This window comes from Mesoplodon bidens, assembly GCF_964165515.1.
Source record: "Mesoplodon bidens genome assembly, chromosome: 6".
In the NCBI taxonomy this organism is placed as follows: Eukaryota; Metazoa; Chordata; class Mammalia; order Artiodactyla; family Ziphiidae; genus Mesoplodon; species Mesoplodon bidens.
In genome coordinates, this window is record NC_138162.1 from 14,184,599 (window position 1) to 14,204,285 (window position 19,687).

A 19,687-nucleotide genomic window follows, 5' to 3' on the forward strand; every position below is an offset into this window, starting at 1 on the left:
TGGAAGCCAGGAGACAGGACAGTGCTTTCAGTTTTGAGGAAAAGTGGTTTCCAATCCAGCGTTCTGTAGCCAGCCAAGCTGACAGCAAGAATGAGGGCCCAATGAAGGCAATTTCAGATATTTGATGCCTAAAATCACCTGCCTCCATGTGCTCCATGCAGGAAGCTGCTGGAGGACGAGTCCGTACAAATGAGGAAGTAACACAGAATGGGATCCAGAAAGTAAGGAATTCACCTGGGATGTGGGGAAGGAAGATCCCAGCCACTTACATAGAAGCCCAGATTTGAGCCATTGAGGGAGGGCTTAGTTGGGACTTTTTCAAGAAACTGAAACAGAGCCCATCATTTACCTGATGTGTCTTGACTCCATGTAGAAGAATTTGTAAGTTTGGAGATAAATTGACACTAAGTACATAATTTAGTTTTATGAACTAAGTAAACACAACAAAGCAGTTGCTGCTCATTCCAAGAAAAGCAAGGAATTAAACGTGAACGGAAATGTCACCATGGAACACCATTTGGCTGGGCTGTGGACAGTATGTACGTGGCCATAATCACGTAAATGCAGAATGTTGCTTTAACCAAAATCGTGCTGTAACTATTAGGAAAAGCGTTGGGGGGTAGATGATGTGAGAGCTACATCCTTAAACTTCTGTGACAGGAGCCAGTTAATAAAACTAACCTTAGGAAATCAAGCAATGTGAGCGTAGGAACACATGTAGAAACGTGGAAGTAAATAACAGAAATCCGTAGAGTCAAAAGCCGTTTTTTTCTGCGAGTGGGACTCAGAGGTGAGAAGTGGCGAGTTAAGGGTGGCTGTTCCCTTCTAACCCTTGTGGCCCCGTTTGTTAATGTGTATGTATAGTTGGACTTTTAAGAAATAAAAATGAAAATTGTAACTCAAGCACAACTGTATGATGGTAATTCTAGAATTTCTGTTTTGGTTATTTAATTCCCAGTGCTTCAATAGGTTTTTACAAAAAATTGCTTCTACTTTCTTGTTTGTGTTCAGCTATTTTAGAAATGTTTGACATGATGAATTAATTCTGATGGGTGGCTAGGAATGAGATGAGGTTCTCACCCTTAATTTCCCACAGAGAGTGGACGGACACCTATTTCAGGAGTTACCAGGCTTTAAATCGTTAGGAATGGATTCTGTGCTTGAATTTGGCCAAAAGACCAGAGAAGTGGTTTCCAGGCCTGTAGTATCGTTGGATGTCACCTCTTCTGAAGGGGTTGGTGAAGCGGGCTGTATTGTGTCTCATCGTGAAGGAGGAGCTTTCACCTGGGACCAGACCCCCAAAGTAGTTGCAGTCTTGCCTTTTTCTTCCTGGAAGTCAAATCTCCTCGTAGATATGGACGGTTCAAGTTTTGTCAAATTTGTAATGTTTCAGGAGTGCCTAGACTTTGTTGGGTTTTGGTTTTTTTTGTTTTCTTTTGTTTTGTTGTGGTACTTGGGCCTCTCACTGTTGTGGCCTCTCCCGTTGCGGAGCACAGGCTCCGGACGTGCAGGCTCAGCGGCCATGGCTCACGGGCCCAGCCGCTCCACGGCATGTGGGATCTTCCTGGACCAGGGCACAAACCCGTGTCCCCTGCATTGGCAGGCGGACTCTCAAACACTGCACCACCAGGGAAGCCCGACTTTGTTGGGTTTTGATACGCAGTCCCTCTGATCACTGCACTAACCCTGTAGCATGGGAAACAGACTCGGAAATCACACCCTGGCCAAGGAGGACCCAGGATTGGAGCCTGGGTCGTGGGGCCAGAGCCTGGGCTTTGTCTTCTTGTACCCGCTGGGAGGTGTCCCGGTGGTGGCAAGCGGGGAGGTTTGTAATGACTGCCACTGTCCTTGCCCATGCCTTGCTGGCGTGCCGCTCTCCTGGTTGTAATAATGCACAAAGGGATTGCATTACCATTTGTAATTGCCTAATATTTTGGGATGGTGGAAATTGTTTAAATTGGGAAAAACAGTAAATCTTCCCTTAAAGAGTTTGGGACCATCTCTTAGTATTTTTTTCTTGATGACAACTTCCTTATGATTTGTTTTCTTCCTTAGAAATTCAATGAAAAAGACTTGGAAGCAATACAGCAGAACCGTTATTTAATGACTGCGGGGGATCTCGAGTTCAGGAGTGAAGACTTAATAACAGAAAAGTGCTCTTCTCAGTCACCAGGCGGCAAAAGCATCTTCTCCGAGGTAAGCTCGACTGAAATTGGACATTCACATGCAAATTCGTATCCTTTCCTGACACATATTTGATGACTCCTCTGACCTAAGGATCCTCCAAGGCCCTTGTGCTGGTAAATGAGCTAACAGCGGGTAGGAGGAGGGGTTCTCAGTCTTTCCTCCTTACAGATTAGTATCCTTCAGCTGAGTGTTCGTATTTGCACTGCTCAGGAAACCGAGAAACTAGAGCTTGTTCAAAGATGAGCCTCATGTTTGCCCTCCTGGGGGCAACTCTCTCAAGAACTATGTAATCTCGAGGTAAGAACATTTTCCAGTTGAACATCTCCATGCACACCTACAATGGCACAGCGGGCCCTTCGTGATCTGGCCCCAAGCTAGCTTGCCATTCTCCTTTTCTTTCATGCCCCATCATCTCTAGCAACACCTCACTTCCTGCAGATTCCCGAGAACTCCGTGTTTGTGCCTCCCTGTGCCTTTGCACATGCTGTTCCGTCTGCCTGGAATGCCTTCTTCTTCCTTGTTGACGTGGTGGCCTTGGGCCCCTGCACACCCCTAGGGCTGCCGCTCTGCTGTCACCTTCTCTGGGCTCCTTGCCTGGCCTGCTGAACGCGACGTCTCCTTGTCCCCCACCTTGTGCGGCACTTTGCACATCCATCCACCGTAGCGCTTAGCCCTTGGGTTGACGTTACGGAGCCGCCTTGCTGCTTCCCCTCCCTCGAGCCCTGCGCACCCCGGGAGGCACCTCAGGAAGGGAACTGGCGTTCGTGTCTGAATCCCAGTGCCTGGCTCAGTGGACGTTTGTTGATCGAATGACTGATGAGATTGGTTTGCGGAGATGCGTCCAGATTGTTCTGACGTGCAGCTTGCCTGTAATACGGCTAGGCAGCCAGAGATGGGAAAGAAAGGCGTTCACTGTCGGCCAAGGTTTGTTGTTTTTTTTTAAGCCTGGCTTTAATTAAGTACATACGTTCAGAAAACAGGGAATTATTATGCAGATTAGTTCTGATGAATGACTCTGATCATGCCTTGTGGTTTTTGTGGAAGGCAGCTATGCTCACCACTATACCACCAACGCACGCCTTGTGGTTTTTGTGAAGGATGATTCTCAAAATAATTAACAACCAGTGCAGCACGGGCACAGCCATCAGAACAGACTCAGGCGCTAGGGCTGGAGTGGAGTCCCGGAGGCCTGCTCTTGTGCCTGTAGTTCCTGGGTCTTGGAGAGGGGCTGGGGTGGTTGGGGTGTATGGATCAGGGGGTAGTTTACAACTGGTGTAGACGTGTTTCGGTATTTTAGCACCAGTACCGGCCGTTGCACTGTGTATCCGCTCCGTATCAGCTCTGGTCCTGGAGGGCACCGCTGCCTGAGCGGTGGGAGCTCCTTCTTTACTCTGACCATTTGTGGATTTGTGTTTTGCCACCCCTCTTGAGTAAGAATGTCAGCGAGGACTTGGCCGTTGGGCTGGGCCAGGAGTCTGGAGGCCTGGAGTCCTCTCTTGGCTCTGTCATGTCACTGGAGTGACCTTGGGCAAGTCCAGTAACTAAATCTCAGAGGGATAATGTTTTGTGATTTAGTTGCTTTATTTTGTGAATAGTTGCTTTATTTTGACCAAATTTAGTTGGATATTAAGATGCACGTTAACCCATAATCAGACACAGTCTTGTTTTTTTTAACTGGTTTTTAAAAATTGAAGTATAGTTAATTTACAATGTTGTGTTAGTTTTAGGTATACAGTGAAGTGATTCAGTTATACACGTGTGTGTGTGTGTGTGTGTGTGTGTACATATATTCTTTTTCAGATTCTTTTCCATTATAGGTTATTAAAAGATACTGAATATAGTTCCCTGTGCTATATTGTAGGTCCTTGTTGTTTATTTTATATATAGTAGGGCGTATCTGTTCGTCCCACATTCTCAATTTATCCCCTCCCCCTTTCCCCTTTGGTAACCATAAGTTTGTTTTCTATGTCTGTGAGTCTCTTTATGTTTTGTAAATAAGTTCATTTGTATCATATTGTTTTAGAGTCCACATATAAGTGGTATCATGTATTTGTCTTTCCCTTTCTGACTTGCTTCACTTAGTATGATCATCTCTAGGTCCATCCATGTTGCTGCAAATGGCATTATTTCATTCTTCTTTTATGGCTGAGTAATATTCCATTACATCTTCTTTATCCATTGAGCTGTCGATGGACATTTAGGTTGCTTCCATGTCTTGGCTATCGTGAATACTGCTGCTGTGAACATTGGGGTGCATGTGCCTTTTTGAATTAGAGTTTTCTCCAGATATATGCCCAGGAGTGGGATTGCAGGATCATATGGTAGCCCTCCGTTTAGTTTTTTAAGGAACCTCCATCCTGTTCTCCATAGTGGCTGCACCCATTTACATTCCTACCAACAGTGCAGGAGGATTCCTTTTCTCCACACCCCCTCCAGCATTTATTATGTGTAGACTTTCTGATGGTGGCCATTCTGCCTGCTGTGAGGTGGTACCTCATTGTGGTTTGGATTTGCATTTTCTCTAATGATTAGTGATGTTGAGCATCTTTTCACGAGGCACAGTCTGTTTTGAAACAAGCTAGCAGCCCATCAGGTTTTTTAGATGGACAAATAATCACTAATTTGAATACATTTAGTTAAACTTTACTATTTTGAATCATGTTTTAGATATGTAAAAAGTGTCTAAATGTTGAACAAAATGTTTCTAATTTTACTGAACAGAGTATTTTAATATTTCATGTCACTAGTTTGATCATCTGTACTACATTGTTTTTAGTTTTTTGTGCTGGCCGCTGTCTGTACTTCTTAGAAACACAAGTATAAAGTCATCCCATGGGCATTTCAGTCATATTTTAGATCCTGGTGATGCTTAAATGACTGTGCAAAATACCTACATAGTTTAGCAAAGGTTTTAATTCTGTTCTGTAAGAGTAGTTGCAAACCGAGGATAAAAGATTATAAATGATCATTTAGGAATTGAACATGTCTAGGTGTCAGTTTAAGAAATCCCAGCTGTTGCAGCCTACGGTATTTTGCCCCCGAGAAAGGTATACTTTTCAGGTTGTAGTTCTTTCTCTGTAGAAAACACAGATTTCTTCTGCTCTGCCCTTGGCCATTTTGTGTTGATTTAGGGTTTATCCTCTGCCCATTTCTACGAAGAACTTGAGGCCGTGATGATGTCTCCGTTGGCTCTGGGCAGTCTGTTTTCCTTCTAATCATGTGTGATCCTGAGAATTAATGCTGGATGACCAGGGAATTGAAGAACAGAGAGTAAAACACACTGACCATATTTAACTTGCTGCAGCCAGTGATTTATAGTTTGGCTATTGACATGGTTGGGACACTGCAGCTGAATTTCCTGAGTATTAAAATAAATGTCTTTGTTGCAGAGCTGTGATATAGCTACTGAAATAGACACCATCTGTCTACCAGGCCACTAAATTGCCCTGATTACCAAGAAGTGAGCCATTAAGGTTTCTCTTTACACATATCTGCTGCCTCTTCAGATTGTGGTCTGCCCGTTACGTGCGTTTCCTTCAAGTCATTGAGGCAACTATGGTGGAGTAGAAAAATGCCTCGGCTTTGGTGTCAGAATGTCCGTTCTGCCGCTTATTAGCTCTGTGACCTTGGGCAAGTCACCTCCTCTCGCCGAAACTCACCTTCCTAGTCTGTAAATGGGGAGTTACATGCCTGCCTCCTGAGAGGATTAAAAATAATGTGAGTGTATTTGTTAAGGTTCTTTTGATTGCAAGCTGTAGGATCCAACGCTGAGGCGTTTGAGCAAGACAACAATGAAAGGGAGTGTTTACTGGGAACATACTGGAGAGTCTCACAGGTGCCAAGGGTCGTAGACTCTTGGGCTCTGTCTTGTTTGGAGAGGCAAGGTGGAGGGCGGGGGTGGAGAGTGGGGATGGAGGGCAGAGGGTAGGGGACAGGGGGATTGGTTGCTCCTGCTGAGCAGGGCCCCCCCCGGGCCGCTTGGCCCTCTGCCTCTGTGCCGAGGAGATCCACTGGTTTGCCAGCTCTGCCGAGGGAGCCAAATGACTTCATTCTAATGGGGCATGATTCAGCGCAGGGGAACAGGTGATTGATGAAATGGGACCCAAATGGCTCTGAAGAGTTCATTTATTTAACATGGGTGAGCAGTTTGCTTCTAGGAAGACGTTGACTCTCTCTGACTTCCATTATGCAAAATATCCACAGGAATCTCTGCTCTGAAGAGTCATGTTGGTCCCTGTGTTCCCCTCTTACCTTTTAAATCATCATTTCAGTGAGCATCTGTGGCAAGCACTGTGCTTGGCTTGGGAGGCTGCTGCCCGCAAGGGGTCCCCAGGCCTGTGAACACGTGGTTGGTACACGAGCTCTGGGTGAAGGTGAAGGTGAACCAGGGTGCCGTGGGGCTGGAGGAGGGTCTCTGTAAGGGACCGTGGAGGGTGTCAGTGGAGAGGGCTCGACTGATGGAGCGTGGTCTCTGAGGAGGAGGAGGGAGTTTCCTGGTTCCACGGAGATGGAAGGGCAGGAAAGCAAGCACAGGTGTGGCCGGCTGGCAGGTGGAGGGTGGGGGCTGAGGTGAGCAGTGACCTGGAGAACCTGGTGAAGGTTTGGAATGGCTGCCTGAAAGGAGGGGAGGAGAACCAAGCCGGGCACCCAGGCCCTGCACCGTAGTGGGCAGTCCTCTAGGGCTTCCAGCCAGGCCCACAGTGATCCAGTTAAGATACAGGGTCGGGATTCTTTCACTGGATATGTACATCCCACAGCTGAGTCTCCCACATCCACCTGAGGTCCACATTTATTCATCTTTTTTCCTAGTCCTTCTTGGTTGGTTACGTATCTAAGCACAAATTCTGACTGCCACTTATTAGCTGAATGGACTTAAATACATGACCTGTCCTCTCAGAGAATCAGTTTATTCATCTGAAAAGTGGGAAGATTAATATACCTCCTTGGTTGTTATTGTGATTAGAGATGACCTATGTGAAGGACCTGGCCTAGCATTGGAGTGTGGGAATGGTAGTTATGGTTGACACTCCTTAAGTGTTTACTCTGTGCCAGGCATCCGCGTGAGAATTTTGTATAGATTAGCTCAGTTAATCTGTTTCACAACCCTATGAGATATGTAGAATTATTACCTCTACTTACAGGTGAGGATATTGAAGCACAGAGACATTGAGTAACTTGTTCAAGGTCACACAGCTAATAAGGTCACACGCTCTTAACAATCCCTGCCCTTGGTGGTAGATGCTCAAGAAGCAGTAGGTTTTCTTATTTTCGTTGGCTGCCCTTTCTGTGGCTGACAGTGACTGTGTCACCTTTGTCAAACTCCCAGTGCTTTGCATCCATCATGGGTCATTCACGGGTGGACCAAAGAGCACAGGCCCTGGAGCCTGGCTGCCTGGGTCCACACCCTGCTTCACTACCCTGACTCCGTGCCTCAGTTCCCTCATCACCAGAATGGGGAGAGTGGTAATGCTTGAGCTCACTGGCTTGTGAGGATTAAATGAGAAAATGCTGGAGAGCACTTTGTACCACGGCTGACATCTTGAGGACGTGGTAGCCTCTTCGTCTTGATCCCCGGGTGAGTTCCTCCCAGGCGCTCCCCTGGGGCCCTCTGTCTACGTGTGGTGTGTATGGGTGGGAGCTGACACTGGTGACTGTGCACAGAAGGCAGGTGGGAGCTCCTTGTGCCAGTGTCATGTGACACGATTTATAAAAGGGCCTTACATTTCTAGCAGTGTGGGTGGCCAGCTTCTCATGACCAAACTGGTGGGTTAGCATTTAAAACCCTCAATTGGCGGGTGGTAGTGCCTTGGCCTTGTTTCGTTCAGGGCTAGAAGCACAGCAGCGTTCTCCTGGGTCAGGGGCTGCTAACCTTTTTGCCATCTGCACCCCTTTGGTAGTGTGCTGGAGCCAAGGACCTCTTCCCTGGAAAAGTATTTAAATGCACAAAATATGTGCACAGGATTATAAAGGAAACCAATTATTTTGAAATTTGGTTATCACAGTATAAAAAAAATCAGCTGTAGAAATGGTGCTTCTTTATTAATGTGTTAAATAACAAGATCTAGTGGTGAACAGAGTGACTGCTGTAGTTTTGAGATGGTGATGAGAATAAATATTTTGAGATACTTGCAACATATACAAAGTAACTATTTCTTTTGATGACAGAATCTCAGGAAAACACGAGTACTACTATGGTTTGTAGCAGTAACAGTGTTCCTTCAACCCCTAAATGAAGGAAATGCTAAATTTCAGTTAGAGGTTAGCGGAAATAAAGATGTACCTTTTTCCCCTCGTTCATGTTTGAGTTTTCATTAGGGTCAGAAGCCCTGTCCTAGGTCGTTATCTGAACTTTAAGCGACAGGCTGAGTCCACATGAGACACAAGGGCTGCTTGTAGCCCCTCTCTCTCCACTGACCCCGTGTCTCCCTGGCATTAAGGAGCTTCTGGTCTGTGCCAGGCGCTGTGCCAGGTGTCCTGCACACTTTACTTCTTTATTTTAACATTTTCTTCTTATTTTGAAATAATATCAGATGTATAGGCAAGTTACAAGAGTAAAGGGCTTTACTTGGCCTGAGCCCTCAGAGTAAGTTGCCTGTGTGAAGCCCTGTCAGTTCTGAATCCTTGAGTGTGTACTTCGTGTCAGCAGGGGCCTTTTCCTGTATGACACAGCACAGCCATCACAGCCAGGGACTGAGCAGAGACCCTCAGACTGCCATCGAACCCTCAGGCTCATTCGTGTCTCACCAGCCGTCCCGTAAAGCCCTTTGTAGTAGAAGGAGCCAATTCAGGATCTTGTGTTGCATTTAATAGACTTGAGTCTTCAGTCTTCCCTTGACTTTCACGGCCCTGAGACTTTTGAAGCGTCCAGGCCAGTTCTGTTGTGGAGCGTCCTTCAGTTGGGTCTGTCTGATGTTTCTCGGTGCCTGGGTTCAGGTGAGGCATCCTTGGCAGGAGTGTCACAGGACCAGAGCTGTGTCCTCAGTGTGTCCTACCCGACAGTACATGGCTTAGGTTTGTTACCTAAGCGTTACCGGCCACGCTGACTTGGGTAACTTTGTGAAGGTGGTGTCTGCATGGTGTCTTGACTATGCAGTTACTCTTTTTTCCTTTGTAATTTAGTAAGTATTTGAGGGGAGGTATTTTGGGTCTATGTAAATACGCTGATCTTCTTCAAACTTTCACCCGTTAGTTTTAGCCTCCTTTTATGTTTCTTGGCTGAATAATTTCTTACCATGATGGTTAGCAAATGGTGATTCTTCTAATTCCATGATTCCTTCTACATTTATTAGTTGTTCTGTAAAGAAAAGCCCGTTTGTCTTCCCATGTACTCATTTACCCATGTCCGTGTGGACATGAATTTCTGTTTCACTCAGTGGGTTATAATCTGTCACTATCATTATTTTGATGCTCAATTGTCCCAGGCTTGGCCTTTTCAAACTGACTCCTGTATCCTTTTGATGGTGCTCCATTATTTAAACACTTCCTTATTCTCTGGTGTGACAAAATGCTGTAGACATGGATTGCTTTTGAATTTCATTGCATCAGTACTGGAATTGGCCATTTCCCCTGGGATCCTTGATTCCTTGCAGCACACAATTGAACTTTTATCTGCTCTGTAACTCCATAAGGTGGTGGCTGTTGTCCAGCATTTTACAGGTGGCTCTAGTAAGTAACTTCCTGGGGTCCCAGAACCAGTAAGCGACAGAGCCAAAATCTGAACTCTCAAAAAATGTTCACATTTGTGAAATTCACAAAATTACATCCTCACTTCATAAATGAGGAGCCTGAACCTCATAGAGGTTTGTTAAGCTGGTTAGCTGAGGTCACATAGCTAGTAAGTGGCAGAGATCCACCTCAGATCTCTTTATCATCAGTCTGTTCATGGTGCCTTGAAAGCGTGGCTCACCTGACCTCTTCTATTTTAATGTTAAGTCCCTTGTCCCTAAAACTTGTCAGGTTTTGGTTGATGAATTTCTTTTCTTTGTAGCAAGAACAAGCGTGGAAGGGCATTCTTTGTAGTTTTGTGAAAACAATGACCAGCAGCTCTGAGCTGGGTTGGGGGGGGAGGGCAGAGGAAGTTTCTCAAAGGGCAGTTGGGTATTGTCGGCAGCACAGCGCTCAGCTTTCTTCCTCCGTGAGTGATGTGCGGTCATTCCCCACTCCCCCTGCAGGGGGTGCCCTCTGACTGCGGCCTGATCTGGAGCCTGGCGCAGGGGATCACCTTTGTCTGGATTTATAAACCAGAACTATCCACGTGTTTGCATAATGTAAGGATGTGCGCTTTCAGAATTCTTCTCTTAATGTCAGATGCCCATTGTCGTTTTCAGGAAAAACAACAATTAGGCTATGAAGAGCTGATTCAGGTCTTAAAGAAAGAGCAGGACATCTATACACATCTGGTAAAATCTCTGCAGGACTCAGACAGGTAAGGGTTTCTGTTTGGACATCACGCACATGCATGCGTAACACACATATTTTGAATAAATGCTGGTAGTTTCTGAGGCAGTGAAGCCTTCCCACTCTGCTTAGGAAGCTTAAAGTGCTTGGATGGTGATTGCCTTATTTAAATCAGATATACCTATTTCCTAGCAGGAATTGTCTGATTTTTTGGCAGCAAATGTAGGATAAAAATATCATTAATACTAATTACCGAGGTTTTTATAATACTTTATTATAGATTTAGAAAGTGCCTCCACGTGTATTATCTCTTATAATCCTTACTGCTGTTCTGTGAGGTAGGTAATAGTATTATCCCTATTTTCCATAAGTGACTCGGAGTGACTTGTGTCTTCACAGAATTGCCGAGGTGATTTGGTGCAATGAGATGTGGGGAGGAGAGCTGATTATAGGCTAGTGGTCTTGCCACTGCCCTGCCTGTGTCCATGGGCACGTGACACATCTGGGCCTCTCTTTGCCCAGCACTGGGTTGGCCTCAGTGATTTCTCCCGTGGAGGAGTCACCTCTCTGCACACTGGGATGGTTACAGGTGGAAGGATATGATGTCTGGGGTTCATTTCCACACTGCACAGCAGCGCAGGGAGCGGGCGGGGACACCGATGGAACAAGGTTGGCCACGGCTCCCTGGTTGTTGGGACAGGGGTGTGGGCAGGTGTCGGGGGCGGGGGGGGCTCATTATACTGACTTGTCTTCATGTGCTAATGTCTAAAATTTCCCATAATAACAAGTTAAGGAAACCCACCCCTCACCGCGGCTTCTCTTCTCCCCTTCACTGCAGCCCTAACGGGGTCCTCGCTGTTCCGGGGCCGGGTGTCTCCTGCCTCTGCCTTCAGCAGCTGTCTGCAGCCTGCTCTGCGTCCCCCTCATCCTTGAGGATTTGCCTCAGGGGTTCCCCTTGTCAGGAGGCCCGCTCTGTTCTTCTGCCCTCACAGCTGCCCTCACCTCCCTTTGTTACTTGGCTGGTATGGCCTGTGACTCAGCCTGGACGGTGAGCACCCTCAGGGCAGGGGTTCTGTCTTGCCGTCTGCATTTCCCAGTGCCTGTCACGGGGGCTGGTATGGAGTAGGCACTCAGGAGATGTTCAGTGGATGAACCCCCTCCCAACTCTTCTAAGTTATGAGTTTTCAGGATTTTTAATCTGAAGCGAGTTTAAGGAACATGAAAACATGCTGATGAAAGTCTCTGAAAGGGAGCTTTTTCAAGAAGCCTCAGCCGCTCGTCATTTCACTTGGGGGAGGGGTTGAGTAGCGCCAGGAACCTCAGAGGGGGAATGGGCACAGCGGGTGTAATTGTGTGGCTACTCGGATGGGAGCCAGTTCTGCTCTGGGCACTGAGAGGCCCTGGGGTGGATGTGGCCGCTGTCAGGCTTCCTCAGCGTCACAGATGGCGGCTCTGAGTTTCATAGGCTCTTCCTTAGTGAATAACAAGGTACATGGGACCAAGGTGGGTCAGGGCTGTGACTAATAAGGATGCTTAAAAGGTTTCCTGTTCACCTTCAGAGTCAAAATACATTCAGCAGCTCTGAGCTCTTGGGTAAGTCACTTTTCACCCTGAGGCTCAGGATATGTATTTGTGCAATTGAGATTGGCCTGCCTATAGACCTACCTGTTTACCTACCTCCCTACCTACCTTCCAGGGTTGTTTGGAACGAGATGATAATGTGTAAAGTCCTAATTCTGCCTGGCACGTAGTAAGCACTCAATAAATGGTAACGTTTATTAAGACTAACCGCAGTGTGAAAAGCCTCCATGTGCCTCAGTATGCCACTGTACATAAACTCAGCTTGCAGGGGGTTTTGAGTCTTCAGACCTTGCCATAGCGAGAGGGCAGAATTGTGGGCTAAGGCCAGTGGAGCCCCCTGGGGTAACTCCAGCATTGCTCACTCTCTGGAAACTGGCAGTGAAAGCTGGATGACTCTGGAGACGTAGGACGTACTTGTAACTAAAGGTGGAAAGGGGGAGCGGGGAGGGAGGAACTGACCAAGGGCAGCTGTGTGCCTGGTCCTTTCCCTTTACGATTTATTCCTCACAGTGACACTTCAACCCCATATCACAGAAGTGGAAATCTGCTCTTGGAGATGTTAAAGGTATTTCCCAGGCTCCTACACTTAGGAATTCTCAGAGCTCAGATCTCCGTGGCTCCTGAGCCCAGGCCCTTACTGAGACAGCTCTCATCTGGAGGACTAGGACAGTTTATACTTTGCCTATAACTCAGGCTTTCTCAACCTCAGCACTATTGGGATTTGGGGCTAGATAACTTTTTGTCCTTTTTTTTGAGGGGCTGTCTTGTGCATTGTAGGATGTTTAGCGACGTCTCTGGCTTTTGCCACTACATGGCAGTAGCACCCTCCCTGTGCCGGTTGTGACAACGAACAATGTCTCCAGAATTGCCACATGTGCCCTGGGGGGTTTAAATCATCTCCAGATGAAAATCACGCCTGTAACTCAGGAGTAGCAGAAAGCTTGGCATATAAATATCTGCTGTATGGGAGTCAGAATACGTGGAAGGAAGGAGGTGATGTTTGTTGAGCACCTTGTGTGTGTCAGGCACTGTGCTAAGCTCTTTCCGTTCTAACATCTCATTTAATCCTCAAAACACTCTTGAAGGAAAGGCACTGTCCCCACTTTATGGATGAGGCTAGCAGGACTCGGGCAGTTTAGCTGACCGCCAAGGTCATGGAGCTCGTGAGTGGTGGCACTGTGGGGGCGTGTGTCCTCCGGCTCCTCCCCGACTCCACTCCAGAAAGAGGAAGGCTCAGGACTGTCCTTTCTTTCTGAGTGAAGCTCCTTTTGTTCCACCGACTCCTCACACCTTGCAGAGATCGTGGAGTTGGGGAAACAGAAATGACAGACACAGGAGCAGCAGCTGTGTACTTTTCACCCTGTCAGAAGATGGAAGAGGGAGTGAAGCAGTCAGCTTTCCCCAGCCCTCACTGCAGGAGCTTCGCTAAAACAATCTCCTTTTCTCCCCCCGGTTAAACGTGTCTGTGGCATGACCGTATCCAGGCGAGTGCTGTGCTGTGACACATCTGTACGGTTTCCATCAGCCTTACAAATTGATCATTATGATTGTCTTGAAATGGAACTAGGTACAGGTTGCTGGGCGGGGGGCTTCCCTTACAAGGAGGCTGCTTCACAGTGAACCATCTTCAAAGCAGCAAGCATAGAAGATTAGACATAATGGTTTATTTTCCTTCCAATAGATGTTGATTTATGTGTGCAGTTCGATGGATGGAGCTGGAAGAAATCGCTGGAGGATAAGTGGGGCTTGAGTCTGTGGCACACATATTTTAGAGCGATGGCTCCTAACCATTTTGGGGCTGTGGACCCCTCTCGAACAATCTGATGAAAACTCATGGACCCTCTCCCTAAAACAAATCCACATTTTCATACACTTTTTCTGACAGTTTCAAAGTGTTGATGGACCCTTTCAGGGAAAAATAGGTCAGACGCTGGACAGAGTGACATATTTCTTGGGATTTAAAAAAAGGAGGCTTTCTGATATGTTAAGGTGTTTTGGTAGTCTCAAAAAATGCTCACAGACTTTGACCCAGTAATTGCACTGCTGGGAATCCATCTTAAGAAGCTAACCCTGAGTGTGAAACAAGGCTTTAGGTGCAGAGATTTTCATTGAAACAATACTTACGTTACTCAGGTGTCTGCTGGAGCCTCTGTTCCTCTGAGAGGACCGGTTCAGACCCCTGCCACGGGCACATCCATAGGAGTCCAGAGCCCTGCTTGAGGAACTGCACTGCCTAGTTTAGTAGGCACTAGCCATGTGACTACATACATATAAATTAAAAAATTAAGTATTCAGTTCCTCAGCATGTAGCCGCATTTCAGATGTTCAGTAGGCACGTTCGGCTAGTGGGTACCGTATTCAGCAGCGCCGATACAGAACATTTGCATCATTGGAGGAAGGTCTGTGGGACAGTCCACCCCCCGTCAATGCAGGTTCTGGGAGGTGTGCTTTTTCATGGCCTCCTCTGAGTTCTGGGTCGCTGGTTTCGTGCAGGCTCTCTGTGCAGGTCTGTACCATATTACGCTGACCCAGACTTGGTACTTGACATCACCACCCCTCCAATAAAAAGCCATTCTACTCCGCATTTGTGAGTGGCCAACCCATTACTGTAGACTTCTTCTGACCCCTAAATTGGTCCTTCTCTTCCTTCTATTATTGACTCTCAGTCTTCTCCTTTTCTTTTTTCTTGTCCCTCCTGCCCCTCACCTTTACCTCCAGTGCCACCTCTTTTAGGGGTGGCATGGCCGACGTTCTCCTTGTCGCCTTCTCTTCTGTGGAGAGCCTTCCTTCCATACCAAAGCCCATGCAAGGCGTTAATTCCAGAGAAACATTCTGGGGAATTAAATTACTTCCACCTAGCTACATCTGTAGCAAAAACTTGGAAATGACCCAAATTTCCACTAATAGGGGATGAGTTAAATGGTGGGACATTCACCCGATTTAATGTTATATAGTCATTAAAAATGATGTTTGCAAATTATTTCTGAAAATGTAGGGAAATATTTAAATGAGACATGCACAACTTAGTATTATATGTCCAGAATTATTTCAACCTTATAGAAATACTCAGGGAAAAAGATTGGGAGGAAATAGTCTGCCATGTGTTTTTTGGTAGTCGGGTTATGGTAACTTTTGCTTTTTTTTTTTAATACGTTTCTATTTTAAATGTTCTATAAACATGTATTTACTTTTATAACCAGAAAAAACCCCACAAATGACATAAAAATCAAAGGAAGGCTTGCTGGGCTTTGCATCTTAAAGCACAAGTAGGTCTGTTTTAAAATTCTGGTGTCTTGTTTTACCAAGTGTCAGCAACCTGCAGGCTGAGTTGAACAGCATCTATGCCCTGCGGAAGCGGCTGGAGCGGGATGTGCTCTCCTATCAGAACCTGCAGAAGGCCCTGGAGGAGCAGATCAGTGAAATCCGGCGGCGGGAAGGTACATGCTGTCTTGTATGTATTTCCCTTTGGTTTTCCCACTTGGAGGGCCTTGGCTGAACTTTAAGAGAGTCCTAAGACTGCAGTAGGAGACGAGGCACCCCAGGGATGTCATCTGGGAAGCCTTTTTTGCAGTGATGGTGTTACTGTCGCTCTCCTAGTCTGTACCTGGCTGGCTTCGGCTTGCCGAGTCCAAGGGCCCAGCCCAGCAGGTAGTGTTAATTCCTCAGGGGGCCTGCTGCGGGACTGCTTCCTCGCTGCCTCTGCTGTGTCCTGCATTGTTTGACTCTTCTAACTCCAGATAACCTTGGGGCCTTGCCATCCGCTTTCTCTGGTCAATGGCCCTCGTCACCCTAAACATCTGGGCTCTGCCTACCGCGGCACCCACTGCAGAGAGCCCCACTGCACAGACACGTGCAGGTGAAACCGCTGTTTCCTGCTGAAGCATTGCGTTTCACACTGTCATGACCGCAAGTGGATTCAGCTAGGGAGGGTCCTGTGGTACGTGCACTGCTGTGCTCATGACAGCTGTATTTGGCTCCCCCCTTTGCTAGAATCTGAGCCCCATGGTGTCTGGGTTGGTGTCTTCCTTTCCTTACCTCTAGCCTTCCTTTCCTTTCTCTTCCTTATCACTGATTGTAATTCCTGCTTACAGTCAGTAATAGCAGTGGTAGGTTTGACATTTCCTGAGCGCCTGCTGTGTACCAGACACAGCTGCAGGCACTTAACTTCTCACCTCTGTTCCTGACCGTTGTCCCACTGGATCGAGTAGGCGTTGATGTCGCATTACAGGTGAAGAAACCGAGGTGGCAGTGGGGGTTGATCTACCCAGATTGGAGGCAGGCCATCTTCCTTCGAAGTCTAGCTCTTTCCCCTATACGAGGCGCATCAGCTCTTACCCACATGTGTTGAGTGAGATCATGCTCCACTTAGTGAATAGCGTGACCCTTCTCTGCGCCTTTGCTCCCTGTGAGAGTGTGACCTTTGCTGCAGAGAAGGCCGACCCTTCCATGGATGACCCAAGAGTCTCTCACCGTAGATCTCATAGGCGGTTTCTGTACTCGGTGTGCTCGCTTCGCTCCCATGGCGGGCTCTGGGGCCAGTAAAAAACACATCAGGCGCTTTTGAGTTCTACCCTTGAGGCTCACATCTAATTTTCCTGTATTTTCACTTAAACAGAATCACTCCCTCATTTCAATTGAAAATCACCATTTGCTTGTGCCACTCAGAATGGTCTCCAGGTACAGCACTGGACATGCAAATTATAATTCAGAGTTGGCCACAGTGAAAGCCTACAGCCCACGATGAAACCATACATTGAGATACCAGCCTGTAGAGAAAGAAGAAAATTACTTTTGCTCCAAAGGTGGTGCATTAAACTCCCTATGTGTGCTTATCTCCCTTTCCCCTGCTACCCAATTCAGAGTGCCTTAGATGGATTGCATGGGGAATTGTCTGGGAAGGATCTACTTCTGATGTTCTTTTTCTCCTCCCCATTTTTTTTTTCTTTTGGTGCAGAAGAACCATTTTCATTTTATAGTGATCAAACATCTTATCTGAGTATTTGCCTTGAAGAGCACAATCGGTTTCAAGTGGAACATTTTTCTCAAGAAGAGCTTAAGGAAAAGGTATTGACCTATTAACTTTCAGTGCTTTGTTGGTTATTTGTTGTCTCTTGGGTTCCTGATCAGAGGTGTAAGATTCTGAAAGCCCTTCTCCCCGCCTCTCCTCCCTCTCTCCCTGCCTGTCTTTTTTCCCCTTGATGTACGTTCCCTGGAGTCCCTACCCCGTGTCTGATGCACGCCTTCTGAGGCTTGAGGACCCCACCCAGGCTCCGTCTCCCCTGGGAAATGCTCTCTATACCCCCTAGAATTAGCCACCTTTCCCTCGGGTCATTTTCCTCTCTTCCTGTACCTGACTGCATTGATGTCCTTCTCATACTGATCTATAATTATCTGGTTATTCTTCTGTATCCCCACTAGGCTGTGAACATCTTAAAGCGAGCGAGTGTATCTTATTTATTTCTGATTTCCCAGTACCTGGCACACATAGTGGGAGGTAATTGATGCTCTTTGAAAGAATAAAGGTTCAGGTTTGATCAGTAAATCTTTTCTAAAACTGGAAAGATTTTTCAATCTGTTGATCATTGGTGTGGTTAGAGTGGCTTAGTATTTCAAGGTTCTAAGGGCCATTGATAAGAATAGGAAGTGTGAGCTCAGAGGACACTGTGATTTATTATAAAATTACGATCTATGTGTGACAGGTTCAGTTTCTGTCTGGGAGTAACTCACATGCCGGTAGAGTAGACAGACATGTGAAGCAGCAGTGGCAGTGTGGAGTGCAAGGGTGGCTGTAATAGGCAGAGGTGCGAGGTTTAGGGCTAGCCGAGAAGGAGAGGTTAGCTGTCGGGGGTTGGGAGGTACTCACTGGATCCGAGGAAACTTCTCAATAGAAGTGAGACCTGAAGTGGTTTTGGAGGTTGAATAGGAGTTTATCTAGTTGGAAGGCTTTTTCAGCAGAGAGAGAGAGAGGAAAAACAGCAGGTGTAAGATGCAGAAGAAATAAGAAGGAGAACTATAAAAATGTTGGTGTTTTGGGAGGAGTGGAACAAGAAGCACTGAGGCATCTGTTAGTGTTTCGAAGATGAAGAAAACAGAGATGGTAACAGCCACTGCTCATACCTACTATGGTTGTGTTAAGGGCAGGAGCTAGTTCCCTTTGTCGGCACTTAGTGAATGTTTGTAGAATCAGAATGTTTTCTTCTTCCCTCTATGATATAGCCTCCTTGAGGTTGGGTCCGATTTGTGTTCATGTTTTGGTGCGGTGGACACCTGCTGTGTGTGGTCAGGGTGGGATTTCCCACTTTCTTTGAGGAGCTAACGATGACCCCCTTAAGAAGGGTTTGGAAAATCACTAGCCATTGTGATTTGAAGCTTGCAGGGAATGGAGGTGGTGTCTGCTCAGATGCTTTTTATGTACCTGGCCTCGCAAGACCTGTGCCTTAAGGAGGAGCACTGGACCGGGAGTCCAGGCCCGGCTCTGCCTCTGTGTGGGCAGCTGCCCCTGCCCACATGACCGGGCGCTTTGGCTGTTGTTATATGTCACTTAATTCTCCAGGCACCCCAACTCTGGGACCTTGGGCAGTGAACTTGTTTGTGTCTCGGGCTTCTTGTTGTAAAACAGGGACAGTCATACCGCTGTCCACCTCCTCGGGATTTTTGTAAGGAGTGATTGACTAAAGCTTGTGGGAGTATTATAGCAGCCGTGAATTGCTTTGTAATTGAGGACTGTTGTTATTATGGACAGTGCTAGAGAGGTGTAGAAAGAGGAAGGCGGATGCTGTAAAATAAGCCTCTGACAAGCCTCAGAAGTTTCAGTCTTGGGGGATTTTCCTCCAGAGGGTCTCAAGTACAAGACAGAGGTCATATTTGCTGTCATGGACAGAGTACTTAGACCGTGCCGAGGGCTGTAGTGTGCTGTGACCGTGATCACGTTTGGTTCTCACAGGAACCCATTCCACAGATGTAGAAATGGAGACTTAGACCAGGCAGCTTGCCCAGGATCTCTTTGCCTTGAAGTCTGGCGCTGGGGTTAGAATACAGAAATGCTGGTGTTTTTCTCACTGTACCCAGGGTAGCCTGAAGCCTGGAATCAGGCCGCCTGACTCTCCGTGGCTGTGATGCAGGACGTCTTCTCCGTAGCCGTGCCCGTGGGTAGTCAGTCCTCTCCTGCTCTTATCTCCCAGGTCGGTGACCTTATCCAGCTGGTGAAGGAGCTGTACGCGGACAACCAGCACCTGAAGAAAACTATTTTTGATCTCTCCTGCATGGGTTTCCCGGGAGAGGACAGGCCTGAGTCAGTAGATCAGATGGAGGTAAGAAACAATATTCTCATCCTCGCGTGCTAATTACAAAGAGTAACACCCCCCGCCCCCACACGTCTCCAGTCTGCATCTCTTCTGGGGAGGTCTCTGTTGAAACTCCCTTTGCCGTGGACGGGGTTTGAGGGCCCTCTTAGGTCAGCAGGTCTGTTGGAGCATTCTGCAAGTTTCGGTCGTATCTGCGTGGACACACTCGATGTTCTGTG

General features: G+C 47.0%; 1 protein-coding gene across 4 annotated transcripts in view; it reads left to right on the forward strand.

The window, feature by feature from the left end:
- CDK5RAP2 (CDK5 regulatory subunit associated protein 2) overlaps window positions 1-19,687 on the forward strand; it is a 184,105-nt gene that overhangs the window by 84,088 nt on the left and 80,330 nt on the right. For all 4 annotated transcript variants that reach the window (XM_081236387.1, XM_081236386.1, XM_081236389.1 and 1 more), the window contains exons 14-18: window positions 2,056-2,196; window positions 10,515-10,612; window positions 15,472-15,602; window positions 17,120-17,229; window positions 19,347-19,475. In XM_081236387.1, coding sequence (XP_081092513.1) covers window positions 2,056-2,196; window positions 10,515-10,612; window positions 15,472-15,602; window positions 17,120-17,229; window positions 19,347-19,475 — 609 coding nt within the window. The remainder of the gene's footprint in view (window positions 1-2,055; window positions 2,197-10,514; window positions 10,613-15,471; window positions 15,603-17,119; window positions 17,230-19,346; window positions 19,476-19,687) is intronic.